The 16,894-nt window shown below is 50.1% G+C and overlaps 1 protein-coding gene across 1 annotated transcript in view; it reads left to right on the forward strand.

Moving 5' to 3' along the window:
* Positions 1 to 5,361: 5,361 nt before the first annotated feature.
* The window catches only part of Slc26a9 (solute carrier family 26 member 9), a 51,514-nt gene continuing 39,981 nt past the window's right edge, over positions 5,362 to 16,894 (forward strand). The window contains 3 exon segments of the mRNA XM_052736695.1: positions 5,362 to 5,526; positions 8,830 to 8,989; positions 9,921 to 10,090. Coding sequence (XP_052592655.1) covers positions 5,362 to 5,526; positions 8,830 to 8,989; positions 9,921 to 10,090 — 495 coding nt within the window.

Consider the following 16,894-nt stretch of genomic DNA (forward strand, 5'->3'; position numbering starts at 1 on the left):
AATGACAGAGTGCTGGCCTGGCCCTGCTGGACACACTGCAGCTTGAAGGGAAGGCTCTGCTACAGCCTTACAGAGCCCATGGCACGCATCTTGTTTTCTCCTCCGAGTCAGAGCATGGACTAAATACTCCAAATGGGAGCGGGGAACCTGTGGGCCTGGAGACTCACAACTCTCCCATTGCAACTGGGAGATGTGCTGACCGAGCCTCAGGCCACAGTGAACTAAGGTGATCAAAAATGAGGGCTCCCTGTGAGCCGCAGCAGCCCACCGTGACTCTGAGTTCAAGACTGGCCCTTAGTACCCATGCCAGCGGGCACAGGGACTTTGGCCCACCACAGTGGCACCCACTGGAGGACCAGGTGGGGGTTTGTGGCAGCACATCCCAGGTCCTCTTCAAGGAGAAGACCTGAGTCTTTCTCCTACTGATCCTATTGACCCTGCTCGCCACAGTCTTGCTCAAAGGAGCCCGCCTGGGCTGCTGAAGGGTAAGAGCCGAGGCCAGGACTCCTGTGCCATATACCCTTGGGGCCTGGGGAAAAAACAAAGCCAAATCTTATCATCAAGCAAACGAGGCTTGGACGATAGGCCCCAGACTGCCCGAGGGGACTTGGGAAAATGCCCGTTTTTCCTTCCCTTGGCTCCCACATAACAGAGCTCTCCCACCGCTGCCCAGTCGGTGGCCTGGCTAGCCTTCAGCCACAGGCAGCTTCTCCAGCTCTACCTGCAGTCAGACACCTGGCTCTGGCACCCCCGGTGCAGCCTTGTCGATGGTCCAAGTCTGGCAGAGGCCATAGCAGCCGCCCTGTTCTCTCTGGTCGCAATGGCCAGTAGCAGCTCTACTCCGGCAGGAGAGCCACAGCCGGGGACTTGCACGGCTCTTTCTGCCCTCATCCTCCCCTGGTCCAGAGCAGTGCTGAAGAGCCTTTGGCACTCCAGAAGCAGCTGCTATTGTTGGCCACGCTTCCTCTGTGGTCCCCTTGAAGGCAGGACCTACTTCTGTTTTTGTTGGGGGGAAGAGGTACTTTTCGTTGTTTTGGGGTTTGGTTTTTATTTTTTATTTATTTATTTATTTATTTTGAGTTTCGTCTTTTGTTGTTGTTATTGATACACAGCCTTGAACTTGATATTCTTCTGCCTCGGGCTCCCAGTCCCTAGGGAAGGCGTGTTTTGATTCATCATTTTAAACCCTCCCCTTGGCCCTCAGCTGTATAGATAGGTGGACAGTAGGGGATAAATGAACATTAGTGAGAGACGATGGACTATTGCGTAGCTATTTTTTTTAAAATAAATACATAAATTTGATTAAGATTTAAAAAACCTCATTACCTTTTGTTTCACCGTTTCTGTTTTGAGAATTTCACGTGTTTTGATCAAGTCCACCCCCCCCATTCCCACCCCTTCCACGCCCCCCTATGTCTCACCCCTGCCATTTTCCCCTCCCAACTCAATGTGCTTTCTTTTTAGAACCCTTTGAGCCCCTCTAGTGCTGCCTGTGTGGAAGCATCTCCTGGAGCATGGCAGCCTCCCAGTGGCTGCATCCCTGGAGAAAACTGACACCACCCCTCCCCCAGTCACCAACTGCCAATGTTGATGGGATTTCATGATTCCTGCCCCACCCCATCCTCTATGGGATGTAGGCTGGCTTGGTCTTGTGAATGCAATCACAGCTGTTGACACAACCGTTCTTAACTCACGGTGCATTGATACTTGAAAATTCCATGTCAGAAACACGGATATAATAATACTCTATCTATTCTATCATAGAAAATTTGCACAGTAACTTTTACATAAAGAGAATTCTAGGAGGGCAGCTGAGAAATTAATAAAAGTGGGTTACCTTTCATAGGGGACTCTGGGCAAGTAGGATTGAGTCTTTCCAAAGTGCTGTCCTTCATTTTGAATTTCCACCTCTTTGAAGGTATTACTCAGCCAAAAATTAAAAAGAAGGATAATAACTATTGGTGGGACAGCGGAGGAAAAAGAACTGGAGAGAGGAGCGATCATCTCCACCGGAACTTAGCCATGGCCTTGATGCCAAGGCTGATGAACTGAGTTCTAAATAGAAGGGCACGAGAATAAATCTCTCCAAGCCCACATGCCACGGCACAAATGCCAAGCTTCCACCTCCGTCTTTCTTGGTTCTCCTGTGTCAAACCAGAAGTCAAGTTTCTCCGAAGGGTCAGTCAATAACAGCCTGTGTTTCCAACCTCAGAGGCTCAGCTCTGAGATAAACGATCAAAAGTGTGCCGTGCTCTGTGAATTACCATGTAAATGATATGCTTAGATATCTCCCAAGGTCAGGTTCAGGACGTTCTAGTGAGTCAATAGAGCCCCCTAACCTGAGCCCAAAGAGCCCTTCAAAAGGATTTCCTTCGGTTTTGTTTTGTTTAATTTTTGTTTTGTTGTATTTGTTTTTCAAGACAGGGTGTTTCTGTGTAACAACTCTGGCTGTCCTGAAACTCACTTTGTAGGCCAGGCTGGCCTCGAAGTCACAGAGGCCTCTGTCTCCCGAGTGCTGGGATTAAAGGTGTGCACCACTGCTGCCCGGCCTGTTTTGTTTCGTTTTTAAAGATTGGTTTGCTTTACATGTAGGAGTATTTTGCCTGTGTGTCTGTCCAGGCACCACATGTGTGCCTAACGCTGTGGAGCAGAAGAGGGAGGGGCCAGAGAGCCTGGAACTAGAGTTACAAACGGCTGTGAAGCGCCATGTGGGTGCTGTGAGCCGAACCTTGGTCCTATGCAAGGGCACCAAGTGCTCTTGACTGCTGAGTCAGCTCTCCAGCTGCCTGCTCCTTCAGTTTTAAAAGTGTTTAGGCGGAAGCCCCACCTTGGCCCCATCTCTCTCCAGACCCCACCACTGAGAAAGCCCGCCAAGTGGCGGCTCCTCCCCTTGAGATGCTCAAGACCATGCCTACATGGTATTTAAGACCCAGCCCGGAGACTGGCCTTGTGGTTTCTCTCCCCCTACCACCCCCGGACCACCCCAGGACCATCCGAGGAATGCTTTGCTCAGATTAAAACCTGGACTTTAATTCAGTTTGATTTGGCCTGATCTGATTTGTTGTATCGATGGAGTTACCCACTACCGGGGGATATTTCACTTATCAAACAGGTACAACTACTTTTAGTTTGTATTAAGCAAAATGGGCCCAAAGGCTCCACAGTTCCACCCTGTACACCTAACACTCCTGCTGGGTACATCAAAGGACCGGATTAAGAGGTGGCATTGTTTGTAACAGAAAAAGAAAAAAAAAATGGAAATAACCTAGATAACCTTCAGGAGAAAACCAGATAAACAAAGTGTGATCTAGTTGCCGGTGGAATTCCATGCTGAGGGAATGAGTAGAGGATCCCCACAGGCGTGAACGAGGCGACCCTCAGAGCGTGGGAAGGAGAGCAGGCTGAGGAAGATACATTGCAGGGTGCTGTCGTCAAGTCCAGGCCAAGCAAAATTAAATGGGGTCTTCTCTCTCTGTGGGTCAAAAACATATGTGACAAAGCAAAACCCTAAACATCAAATTAAGGGGGCTGTGCACCCCAAGTGTCAGTGGGAGTTAGGAGAAGGGGGAGCAGGGCAATGGGACTGGAGAGGCATGCGAGGTGACTAGGCCGAGTGGAAATGCTGTATCACTCCAGCTGGTGGTGAGGTCATTTTATCATGAAGCTGTGTATCATGGGTGGGTGTGAGTGCACAGACCTTTTCATGACTCAAATAACCCAATTTCAAAACCTACACCACGCCCTAAGCTTATCCTGTGTGTTGCATGCCCAGCACATAGTAGGTGCTCAACAAACATTTGTGATAAAGTTATGGGGGCATTTAATTTGGTGCTGTTTGGCTTTATTGAGACAGTGTCTCTCTGTGTAGCCCTGGCTATCCTAAAACTCACTCTGTAGACCAGGCTAGTCTCAAACTCACAGAGATCTGCCTCCCTCTGCTCCCCACCCCCAAGTGCTGAAGTGCTAGGATTAAAGACATATACCCCCTGGGTTTGGTGGGGGCACTTGTTTTAAGTCTATGAGTGAAGAGTAATATATTGTGTTTAGTATGTGTCTTAGCTATTTGGGTTTGATTACAGAAACTAACACTCTCTAATGAAAAAATAAATGTTTGTGACTTCAGCCATAAGCCTGGGGATCTCTACTGTCCATGAAGGGCACAATAAAAGAATGGATGGATGAATGAATGAATGAATTAATGAGGAAACAGATGAACATGTTCATGGATTCTTTCCCTAGCTCCACATCTTCTTTCCTGGATAACTCTGGAATTCGAATTCTCTGGCAAGCAAATGAAAACTTGAAATTAGAGCATCATTCATACTCACAGCTTCCCAGAATCTTGAGCCACAAACCCAAGAATCTGAGTTCCGAGAAGGAGCAGCCCCCTCTTCTAAACTAGACCACAGATCCTGTGCAAAAAAAAAAAAAAATCTCATGATCTCCCCTCTCCCCATGATTCCGGGCACAGCCCTGGGTCCACAACAGCCGCTCATGGAAATGTCTGCTTATTGAGAGGAGATTGGCTGGCTGCCGGAAAACTCCAGGTGGACCCTCTGGATTCTGCAGTTTTCCTCGATGCAAAATGGCCCGGAGCCTTGGTCTTGCCTGTATTGATAGGACACGATCAGAGGAAATCAAATGCATTTGCACATCTGGAAGAGGCTGAAGTATATTCTATTTCAGAGTAGATGTGAGCAGGGACTTACCTACCGAGTCATGAGCAAAGCAGCCACCTCCTAAATCACACCTGCGTGACCTTGAATAGACTCTTCATTCCCAACTTTGGTTTTCTGCTCCGTGAAAGGGTGGCAACTACTTCTTGCTGATTTCACAAGGCTCTATAAAGATTTTATTTATATATGTGTGTATATATATACTCATAAATACATATTCTTATATACATTCTATATACATATATATATATATATATATATATATATATATATATATATATATATATATAAAATTATGAACATGCTGGTGATTGAGAATCCACGAACTTTTATACTTAGGTTATGGAAAAAGAACACTAGGTTTGGGACTGAGGTAGTAATTTGGGGATCAAATGTGTGCTGAAGCTCACTGTACGCACCAGGTGCTGTTCTGAGCAGGCTTCACAACAGAGCCACAAACTAGGTGTATCATCGTTCCGATGCGCAGGTGGGCGAAGGCAGTCACGGAGAAGCTAATTAACTCCCCGGAGTTGCACAGCTAGTGTGTGGCAGGGCTGAACTCCGAGGACCGAGCCCCTCCTTGGCTAATGGGCCTCCCGATTGAGAGGTTCGAAGCCCGGCTCCGCAACCACTTCTCTCTTTTCACTTCATTTGCTTTTCTCCGTAGAGTAACAGAGGATTTGGCATGTACGAGCTGGAGCGGGAAGCGTGCACAGAGCAGAGTGCCCGGGAGCTAGTGTTCCTGAAACCGCCACGGTGGCGTGCTAGGGGAGAAGAGTCAGGCAGAACAAGGGAGAAGTGCCACCCTGGGCCGCCTCCTCAGCTCCTGCTCTACTGTGGTAAAACAGAGGTACCGAGGCCAGTCCTGCCGACCTCAGCAGCTCAGGAGGTGATGAAGTGAGCTAGGTGTGAACGGTCTGTAAACTGTAAAGTGCTCATCCAGGGGATAGGTTCGACCACTTTGCTCTTGTCGAATTTGGTTATCTATATGCACCATGATTTCTTCATGGCTTGCAGATCTCTGTGTCATTCAATAAACTGGATAATATCTGGGGCAGAACAGAGCCTGGTACAGTAAGTATGACGTACCGTGTGCTTATTACGTTAATGACTACCGTTTGATGGGCTCCTACCAGTGCCAGACGCTGGCAGACACAAGCATGGTGCTGGAATTAATTTTCGATATGGAAGTTATTACTGTCCCTGTCAAGGGAGGGACAGAGGCTGAGAGAGGTGAGTAACTTGCCCATGACTGTCCATCAGTGAGTGACAGAGCCAATGCTGTAACTCTCGGACTCCAAAATCTGTGATCTGTCACCTGTCCCAACTCAGTCACACTTTCTCATTCATTTAACAAGTATTTCTTAGATGAGTGTGGTAATGCATACCAATAATTCCAGTCTTGGAAGGATGAGGCAGGGGGATCGTAAGTTCAAGGCCAGCTAAACAACAAGATACTGTCTCAAAGAGGAGTGTGTGTGTGTGTGTGTGTGTGTGTGTGTGTGTGTGTGTGTGTGCTGGAGAGATGGCTCAGCAGCTAAGTGTACTTACTGCTCTTTCAGAGGACTTATGTTAGGTTCCCAGCACCCACACTGGGTAGCTCACAACTGCCTGTAACTCCAACTCCAGGGGATTCAACACCTCCAACCTCCACAGGCTCTGCATCTCCCCGCAACACACACACATAATTAAAAATAATAAAATAAATGCTTTAAAATGCATGTATGTGTGCGTGTATGTATTTTTGAGCATCTGCTACATGCTTATGTTCTGTGCCAGAGACTGGAGACACCCATGAACAAAGCACCAGAAGTCTCTGGCCATATGGAAAGCCGAGTAGATAGGTCACCACATAAATAAGACAGTTGTCACTGTGTAACCAGGGATCCTAGGCTGGGAGCTAAAGGAGGATTCTGGGAGCAGGGATATCATTGCCAAGCCCTGGTGAGGAGACACTGGCCTTCAAGATTTCCTGGAGAAAGAGCGAACAAGAGCAAAGGAACTGAGATGTGAAGTTGTCAGGGAGGCCCCCAGGCAAGCAGGAGGCGCCCCAGGAGCAGAGGGTGAGGATGGGGGAGGGGGGGTGGGGGGGGAGGCTGCACCCATACCACACAGGGCCTGGCCCACTGGGGAAGGATGCTCTCCAGACAATGGAGCAATGTGGCCTGATGTACATTTTAGGGGGATGCTATTGCTTTGGTGGGGTATTATAATTAATAACTGTTTAAATAGCATGGAAGTTTACAAATAATAGGTACGACAATGTGAGGTTTTTAAAAAAAAAAAAACTGGAAAACAAGAAGGAAGGATGGGAAGAGCTTTGAGATGCTCTCATGAAATCGGAGAGGAAGCCGAGAGGGGGCGAAACAAGTCCTTCAGCTGGCCGGACTTTGTAGCAGGTGTTTCTCTTCCACAGAAACAGACCTCATTTATCTTCCATACAATGATCCTTGGCTGTAAGTAGAAAAAACAGATCAATTTCCAGCCCTTCCCTGTGAGAGGGGCCAGAGTTCTTCCCACCCCGCTGACTCAGGAGAGCGTCTTTTTGCTGCCAGGGTCAGTGGGGTGGTTTGAAGGGTGCACTTAAAGCCAGCCCCTGCTCCCTGAAGCTGGTCTGGATCTGAGATGTAGACCCACCTCTGCCACAGTGTGGCCTGAGAGTCCAGCTCTTAGGGTTTTGCTGTGTGGCTGCTCTGGAAAAGGAAGGTGTCCCGAGAACACCCTCCATGCCTCTTTTTTTGGTTTTTTTTTTTTTTTTTTTTTTTTGGGAGGGGGGATTCTTGAGCATCCTAGAACCAGAGGGAGTTCTAAGACCTGGCCAAGGCCCTAGACACTGCCCTTCTCCAACTCAGATGTCTACAGGCCTTCTCTTCTGGTTTTCCTTCATCACATCTCTACTGTCCTCTTTTCCTACGGGGGATGGGGTGGGGGGGGCACATGACATTTTAGGACACTAACCAGAATCAGAAGAAATCTGACAGGGTGGTACATCCTTGTAATCCCAGCACTTGGGAAACTGAGGCACCATGAGCTCACAGCCAGCCTGAGACAAGACCTTGTCTTATAATAAAAATAAACTAAAATATCTTAAATTCCAAAGAAAATTGCAACAAAGAGGAACTTTTAGGAAGGAAAACATTGAATTGGAAATTTTCTAGAAAAAGGAATAATCCTGCCCGAGCAAATTACACAGTGTTATGCAAATTTATGCAAACCAGCCACAGTTCTGTATTTACAACCCCCGAAATTTGAAGCCCTGGGGGAGTCTAGAGGCAATCCCAGCAGGAGCCCACAAAGCTAACGCAAAGAAAAGCTTGAAGAGGTGAGGTCTCCAGTCTTCCTTTGGTCGGCTCCGCTCCCACCGGAACCCACCTTTGGAAGGGACTTGGGGAAAGCCCTCTACCAACTACCTCCAGCAAAGACTCAGTCCTGGTGACTGAATGGAACACTAATGTGTCAGATGAGATCACTGGCCGATCTGAGGAGAGCTAAGAATAGACCCCCGCAATACAACCTCTCCATGCTAGCAGCATACGAGCACAGCTGTTTTCCACTTTCTTTGTCCCCAGATCTGAAGGAGATGAGGACATAGAAAGAGCTGGAGGGAGGCAGAGGGCAGAGAACCAAGAGGCCGGGTTGACCTTCACTCTCATTGGCATATCCAGACCCAAGTGACCCCAGCAAAGGGCAGCTCACAAGGCAATCCAGATTTCACAGAGAGAGCTGCTGTTCCAGGCACAGAGTTCGGGGACATGGGGGTACAGGGAGTGTCACCCCGTGTCTCTGGGCTTGTGAGACAGGTGCCATCCCTTTTCACCGCCCACTACCTTCCAGGGAGTGTCTCTCACTGCCTCTCTCTGTGGAGGGATTGTCTCCCTCCTGCACCATTCTCTCTCACAATTGCTGGTACACGGCAACACCCCCCCAGGGCCCGCCAGGCACTTGAATCCCTCCCAACCAGGAGGATTAGCTCCTCTTTGGTCAGCTCATAATGGTCCTTCACATCCTTTGTCGTCTCTGTTTGCATCAAATATTGAAGCTCTCTCCTGAAACTCATTACAGGCCACCAGGACAAAGGCTTGCTCTCCATGGTCTCCAGGACAGACCCTGTGCCAGGATGTTCCTCACAGCTCACCTGCCACCTCTTCTCCAGTTACCGCCCAAGGGAATGAGCCACCGAGACGGCAGGGCAGTGGGCAGAGCAGCTGCCGTGGTGCCCACACCCCGGGGCTGCCCACTGGAGAGGAAACGGGAGCTGAGTGCCCTGGGGGTGAGCCCAGATCACAAGTGCTTAGAAAACAAAAAGGTCAAAGGTGAGAGCCTAGGATGGCATGGAGAACACAGTAGCAGAATGCTGACTGGTGACTTGCTCTCCCGCCGCTGCCCACTTGGAACATCCCTGTTTCCTGCCCCCAGTCTCACAGAAGCCCCTTTACGCATGCTTTGGGTCTCAGGCTAGACCTCACCTCAAGATCTCCTTAGGGGACATCCTTGCCTCCAAAATGTAGGTGTCCTTCAGTCCTCTGGTCTATTATTGTAAGGGCCACTCACTTCCTGCTCCCTGTCCCTGGCCGGTGCCCTGGCCTCTGAGCTCACACGTACAGTCAGTACCGTGTCTACACAGCAAACATAGATCCTCAACGTGGCGGAAAAACATGGCTGAACCGATGAGTGAGTGCATGAGGAAGGAGTGAGTGTAGACTAAATGAGGAGTGAGCGAGGGAATAAATGAATGAGTGAATAAGTGATGAGTGAAGACTAAATGAGTGAGTGCAGACTAAATGGGGAGTGAGTGAATGAATGAGTGAGTGAGTGAATGAGGAAGGAGTGAGTGCAGACTAAATGGAGTGAGTGAATGAAGGAGTGAGTGAGTGAATGAGGAAGGAGTGAGTGCAGACTAAATGGAGTGAGTGAATGAAGGAGTGAGTGAGTGAGTGAATAAATGATGAGTGAAGACTAAATGAGGAGTGAGTAAATGAAGGAATGAGTGAAGACTACATGAGTGAGTGAGTGAATGAATGAATGAGTTAATAATGTGAGTGAGTGAGTGAGTGAGTGAATGAGTGAGTGAGTGGGCAACTGAGTGAGTGAGTGACTGACCCACCTCATCCAACACTGGCTGTGCCCCATTGAGTCCTCAGAATCCCTGTCCAGCGGCGTTGGGTCATGCGTGGCCCTAGGAGGACCTGGCCTTCCACAGCCCCCTCCGCTGGTGGACACGGTCCCGTCCTGCCCACGCCCCAGCTACAGGACGCCGCGGGAGCCTCAGAACCGGCTCAAGCCCCCGTTCCTGCCTGTGCCTGCGGCAGGAGCGGCCCTGGACAGACAGCGGACCGGATGTTCTGAAGGGCAAAGAGGACGTGCGGGGTTGGGCAGACGTGCAGTGCAGAGGCACAGCCGGCGGCTGGCTCAGGGTGAGCAGCATCGTGAGCAGAAAGAGAACGCGTCTCCAGTCACCCAGCTGCCACCGTGGCACAGGCGCTGTGTGAGAGGACCAGTCTCCAGGAAGCCTGAGGCTGCCCGACTACGGTGTCACTTCCCAACCACTGAAAGGAAGGACTTGGCCGGGCTGTGGCTAAGCTTATCCCTGTCCCTAGACGGTTCCTCTTCACTTCAGCTTCTTCCTTTATCCAAAAGTGACAACAGTGGTCTTGCCTCGCAGGCTAGGAGGTCTGACGAGGTGAGGTACACTAAGCACCCAGCGCCCAGTCGGCCCTCACTGGGAGCTACGGATCATCTCCCCATTTTGAAGGAGAGCCCAGGGGTTCCAGAACTTACCTGAGGTTACCAGTGACTCAGGAACCCTTGGACACGGGCCTGGAATACCCAAGTTTCTGCTCCCGTTCCCTCGGGGACAGGGTTTGAATCATTCTTTCCCTGCTTCTTGTATAGAGTTCCAGGTCACTCTACAAGGTGACAACAGACACCCTTCCTGTGTTCCTCCCAGGGTGGGTACTGGTCTATAGACACACTTAAAAAAAAAAAAAGAATTGTGGGTCAGGGTGCTGAGAGATGGTCCCCACGGGCTCTTCAAAGGAGCCTGAGCTGAGCATCTGAGAGGTCAGGTTTCCAGTGGGGACCAAGGTGTCTATGGAAACACTTCATAGGCCTGGCCAATTGGACTGGAACACATGTAGTGAGTCAGGAGCTTTCCCTAACAAGACCATCCGCGCTCCAGGGACATCCCGGGTTGCTCAGCTTGGCCACATGACAGGCCTTTGAGTCATGGGGGAGGCTCCTGTGGAAATGTGGTGACACACTAAAAGGCTGGCAGTCGGTCAGCTTTCTAGATGTGTGTGTGTGTGTGTATGAGCCATGGAGGTAGTTGGCACAGGCAGGGACCTCAGGGAGGAAGGAAACCCCACTAGAGGGCTTTCCAGCCTGCTAGGCACTGCCTCCCACTCCCATCCAATCCCCAACACAGCTCTTCCTCTCACAAACTCCCCCTGCGGCCCAAGTCCGGCTTGAGCAAGAGCTGCACCTGTGTGTGCCAGCCAGATAGCTAACTCTGGACGGGGACAAGGAGGCTGCCAGGTAGGCAGGATATGACCTTCTGTGTGACCTTCGGCACCTGAAAGAAGGATCCAGTGCCCCTTGTTCGTGGTTCTCACCCCTACACTGATTAAGTGCCAGGCGTTAGTAGACCCTAGGTCACATTGAGTAACAACTGAAAAAACTACCCTCAAAAAGCCCAAGACTAGAAGCTTCCATAGTCGTCTTCCCCGACCAGGGTCAGTGCCTCACAAGTCCCTTCTCATCCCGCCTCCTTCCTTTCAGCCGACCTTCAGTCTCCAATTATTTGGTCAGAAGTCTAACAAGTCTCCCAAGTTCTTGGATGGTGATAAAGTGCCCCCTCATTTTTCTCTGGAATTAGTAACTCTACAAAAGAATTTCCCCTACTTCCTCACTCTCCTTGGCCCACGTCCACGCCTTTCCTCAGGTTTCCTCTTTGGGCATGAACCTTGCGCTCCTGGTTGGCTTGTGATGGGAGTGAGCACTTGAGAAGTGGTAACACAACGGGCCCAGAGGTGAGAAGGCAGTTTTCTGCTCCCAGGGCATCCGGCCAGGGAAATGCCTTCCTGCCTGGGTTTCTGCTCACCCAGCCAGTCTTATCTCACCGCCACCAACCCAGACTCCTTCCTGGCATCCGAGGAGACCAATGCTCTCCAGCGCAGAGCAGTGTGGTGATCTCATGTGGTGGCTGCAGACCCGATTGTCCCTAAGGACTCTGAGGAACTTACTGGAATGCAGGTTCCTAAGCCCATACCCCATGGATGGCATAGTGCTGGGGTGAGATCTGCCCAGCTCTTCTAACCAAGCCCCCAGAGAAGGCTGACGACCCTGGGCTAGGAAGCCAAGGGGTCTGGTGAGAGCTAAGCCATCCATAATAGGCCAATAGAGGTGGGGGCACTGGAGAGCCAAGAGCCAGGCAGTGGCCATCACAGAAGAGTAAAAGTCTCTTCCACCATCCCCAACCCAGGGGTCAGAGATGTAATAGCCAGAAAAGCAAAAGGCAGGAACGTCTCAGAGAAGAGTCAAACATCCAGCCTGACTGACCTGGCTAGCTTCTACAGTGGCAGATGGTTCACTCAATCTCAGGACACCAAACGGACTGGCTGTCTCATTCATAAAGATACCTGATCACTGGGCAAAGCAAGGCAAAGGCAGGGTAATGGCTGATTTCTGCCCTGAGAGAGGGCCCTTAGTGATCTATGGGGCTTCCCTGTGTTCCACAAGCTCTGCCTCCCTGTACCCTGAGAAAGGGCCCTTAGTGATCTACAAGGCTTCCCTGTGTTCCACAAGCTCTGCCTCCCTGTATCTCAAGGAAGATCCTGAGTGTTCCACACCTCCAGTACCCCTGAAGCTTTAGGCTGAGAAGAACCACTGCTCCAACCCCTCAATACTGCAGACCAGACAACTAGATTCAGCCGGCTACTGTGTGTGCACCAGCCCATCCCACCTCAGGGTAGCTTCAACCTATGTCCAGCAGCCTGGTTTTGCTGCAAACCAACCTCATCCATCAAGTGGATTCCCACCTCCTTCTGAGGACTGAGTGAAGCTACTAGCCATTGACTTCCAGATAAAGATATCTCTAATCAGTCTTCCTCCTGAGTGATGTCCAGGTACCCTGAACTCTCTGCTAGGTTGATGCTGGGTATATAGAAATGAACATCACGGTCCAACAAAGCCCAGAGGCTGTGGCTTCCACTGGGGTCTACCCTGGCCCTCATCTCTTGGTCACTAATGTGCGCTCTAATGGAAGACAGACACAAAAGCAAGCAACAATTGATCACTTGTTGCCCAAGATGCTATAATAAGGCTAGGCAGGGGCTCGGGGAGAGGAGAGGTACCAGGTCAAGGCTGAGGGCTGGGAGGGCATGGTAGCAGCAGTGTGCCTCATTCAGAAAGCTGTACAGAAACAGAAAAGAGAACATTCCAGAGAGCAGATTAGACCCTAGGAGCAAAGGTATAAAATCAAAAGCATGGCTGTCATAGCTGTGCATGCCTAGAGAAGGATCTAGAAGTCTTCCACCCAGCTGCTACGGCCAGATATCTCAGGAAAATAATATAATGGGGACTTTTGTTAGGTTTTTTATTGGTACATTATCGTCTTGTTTGAATTTTTATAGTGAGCAAGAATTAGTTTCAGAATCAAAAAGTGTATATGTAATTAGTAAAGAGTATTCTGTGTTAAAACCAAAAAAAAAAAAAAAAAGCCGGGCGGTGGTGGCGCACACCTTTAATCCCAGCACTCGGGAGGCAGAGGCAGGCGGATCTCTGTGAGTTCGAGGCCAGCCTGGTCTACAGAGTGAGATCCAGGACAGGCACCAAAACTACACAGAGAAACCCTGTCTCGACAAACAAACAAAAAAAGAGTATTCTGTGTCTGGTGGAAGTCTGAGAGACATGGGGACGTAAAATCACGGGAGGAGCATAGGATGTGTAGTGGAGGAGAAAATCAAGGAGCTGCCACAGATCCCAGGCCTGGAGAAGCAACAGTCTGACCCTAGCCCAGGCGGAGTCAGGCTGCTCCTTCCTGGCACGGGAGAATGCCCCTCAGCTGGACTGATGTTCCGCCATGATGCTCCCCCGAAGCTCCAGGGAGTAAGCTGCCCGCAGCCACGCCAAGGTAAGACTCAGGCAGTCCCTGCCAGCTGCATCAGGGAGCTCCAGGCTTCTTGGAGAGGGGATTTTTTTTCTTGGCCTCTGACTTTCTCAAAATCTCACGCCTGACCCTCACCCCACGCCCACCCCACCCCCGCCTGGATCTGAGCTAAACTGGAGGGAGATGAAAGGCCTGAGCTCTTAGAATGAGGTCACTGGCAAAAGAGAAAAGTAAGCACCAAGCGAGCGAGAATTACCCTTGACTTTTCAAATTAGTTTCGTACGGGCTCCAGTCACTCTTCTGTAGAAATCCTTTATTTGTCCTCTGTCAGAGAAGAAGGAAATAGCTCGCAAGCTATAACGCAGGTATGTCACTCAAACATGCACACTTGTACAGTTTCTTTTCTCCGTTCAGAGTGAGCCTTAAGACATGGTTGCCATTTGTAAAGCTACAGCAATGTCCCCAACTCTCCCTTTCCCTGGGGTTGGAATTTTATTCTGGGGTTAGGTGTTAGGTCCTGCTCAACTTAATCCTCTACCTAGTCTCTCTCTCTCTCTCTCTCTCTCTCTCTCTCTCTCTCTCTCTCTCTCTCTCTCTCTCTCTCACACACACACACACACACACACACACACACACACACACACACACGTGCACACACCACACCACGGAGATGTCCTGGTCAGGTTAAGTAGGGGTAGGGTTATAACTCAGCAATGTAATGAGGTTTGTTGATGCGGTACCCAATTTCTTCTGTGGAGGGACGGGCCAAAATGGCATCATTGTTTACACTGCTTAGTAGGGGAACTGATTAAGGGAACAGCCCAAGACAAGGCTGAGTTAGGAATGGTATCGAGTACCAGTACTTTCTCCTCAGCTTGAGAACTCTAGAGAACAAAACATGGGGTTGTGAGGGCAGGGGGCGTGGAGAGGCCACTTGTTCAAAGCTTGGTTAGTCCTGAGACTGGGGACCTCTAAGAAGCCAGTCCCCACCTTGACCATTCCTTCTGAGTGATCAAAATGGTAGAGTACTCCCACTCAAACTGCTCTACTCACTAAAACCTTGGTCAGCTAGGGGCCGCACAGGCCACAGGGACGTGATTTACGCAACGAGTGGTCAAGATGCTGTGTCTCCGTCACCAGACAGAGCAGCTGAGAGACGGCTGAAGGTTTCCAAGAAGGCGAGAGTCTAAAACCATTAAGGTGAAAAGTTGCCAGCTGCCGATCAACATCTGGTCATCTGTGCTGGGAAACAGAGATACATACTTGGGGAAGAGGGCAGAGAAAACAAGATTAAGGTGAGGCAGGGCTTTGCTGTCCTTGAGTCACCTGAAGAGCTGACAGGAAATAAGAATGACAAGCCTCTTGTGTAAGGGATCTGGACTCCTAGGAACACAGCCTGGGGATCTGCGTGTTTATTTTTAAATCTTCTAGATGGTTCCCAAGTAGAGCCAAGCTGAAGAAAACTGCTTATTCAAATGAGGAGGAGGAATCTGGGTGAAGAAACAGGGGGTTAGGGCAACAGGGCATGGGATCCCAGGTTTGGAAAGGGAAGCGCTGAGTGCCAACAGTTCTGAGCCGGTTTGTGGTGGCCCCTGATGCTGACCAGTGGCCAAGAAAAACCCAGACTCCTTCACTCTGAGCAGTTTCAAAAGCAAGCTTTCCAGGGCTCCGCTGGTCTCCTGGGAGCAGGGCACCCTGTCATGAGAGATCTGTCTGAAACAGAGACTCGTCATCTGTGTCTTTCCACAATGAATTTGCTGAAGGATAATAAAATCACATTATGTCAATTTCCTTGGCTTTCCTTCACCAGTACTCCTAACCTAGTATTTATGGATATGCTGCAGGCATAGGTTCTGTTCTTCCTATGTTAATGACTAACATCAGCTCCCAGGTCATATGTTACAGTTCACACGATGACACATGAATTAGAGGACAGTTCAGAAAGGGTTAAAGCGGTGACAGGATCCAGAGGGAACTTGATGAAGGCAGGGCAGAGGGATCACTGCAGTTAGGTGAACACAACTCAGCCACAGAGCTCCTCTGGAGCATACTGCAAGGCACTGGGCTGGTTGGGGGCATGCTGAGTCCAGACTAATTGCAATTGATGGACTTAAGTGGGCCTCATCAAGCAAGGCCATCATGTGGAGCTGAGCTCCAGAGATAGAGGCAGGAGTTTGCCACCTGTCAATCAATCACTGGGATCTTATGGATGCCATGACATGTGCATCAAAGAGTCTGGTGGCAGGCAGGTGGGTGCTACTGCACCCCAGGTTGGATAGCCCTCCTTTTGTGTGATCTGAGTAAGGAGTATCTCCATGTTGGTGGTGTGTCCCGCGTACCTGAGGGCCTCTGCCTAGCTTCCTGGCATGACTATGATGCATCCATGTACTCATGTGCTCCTGACTTAACTTGATAAGTTGTCAGGTGACAATATTTTATTTAAGTAAATACATTATTATCAGTCTGGGCCTTGTGACCTGTGCTGGACCGATAGCGGCTGTTTACGTGCATAAACAAAATCTAGAGTCATTCTGCCTGGACATGAGCACCCAAAACGGAGCAAACTGCTGTTTTACAAAACGGAGTCACGCAGGACACAGCCTGAAGGTTTAGTGTGCCTTGTGTGGTATCTTAGGACAGCACCCAGCCTGGTGGCCAGACTCTCTCCCACCCTCCCCGCCATCCCACCTGCTCTTCCCTTCAGGGGCGTGCTAAGAATAATTTTCTGGGTCTCTTGGGACATTTCAACTGAAAGGTCTAGGAAAAGCTATGCCTCTCAGTCTAGGCAGGGTGTGTATAGTCCGAAGAACCCCAAGCCCAGAAAATAATGCCCCCTGGAGCCTGGAAAGGGGGGAGAGGATGGTGGGAGGGTAGAGGGCGCAGAAGAAGGTAGAGGGAGGGAAGGCATTGGGAATAGGAGAGGGAGGGAAGAGGGGAGATCAGGGGAGGTGGCTTTTCCCAGGTAAACCCGGGAGGGTGTGGTGTGGGTGGGGTGTGGGTGTGGAGAAGGTGCTTTCTTGCGTAGGCATTCTTGAGCCACACTCGATGATGACTAGGATACGGCTCCCTGAAGCGGCCCGCCCTCCCCTCTCCCCTTTCCCAACCCTTGTTA

Source organism: Peromyscus californicus, unplaced genomic scaffold (genome assembly GCF_007827085.1).
Source record: "Peromyscus californicus insignis strain IS unplaced genomic scaffold, ASM782708v3 Scaffold_14__1_contigs__length_90479793_seg_2, whole genome shotgun sequence".
Classification (NCBI taxonomy): Eukaryota; Metazoa; Chordata; class Mammalia; order Rodentia; family Cricetidae; genus Peromyscus; species Peromyscus californicus.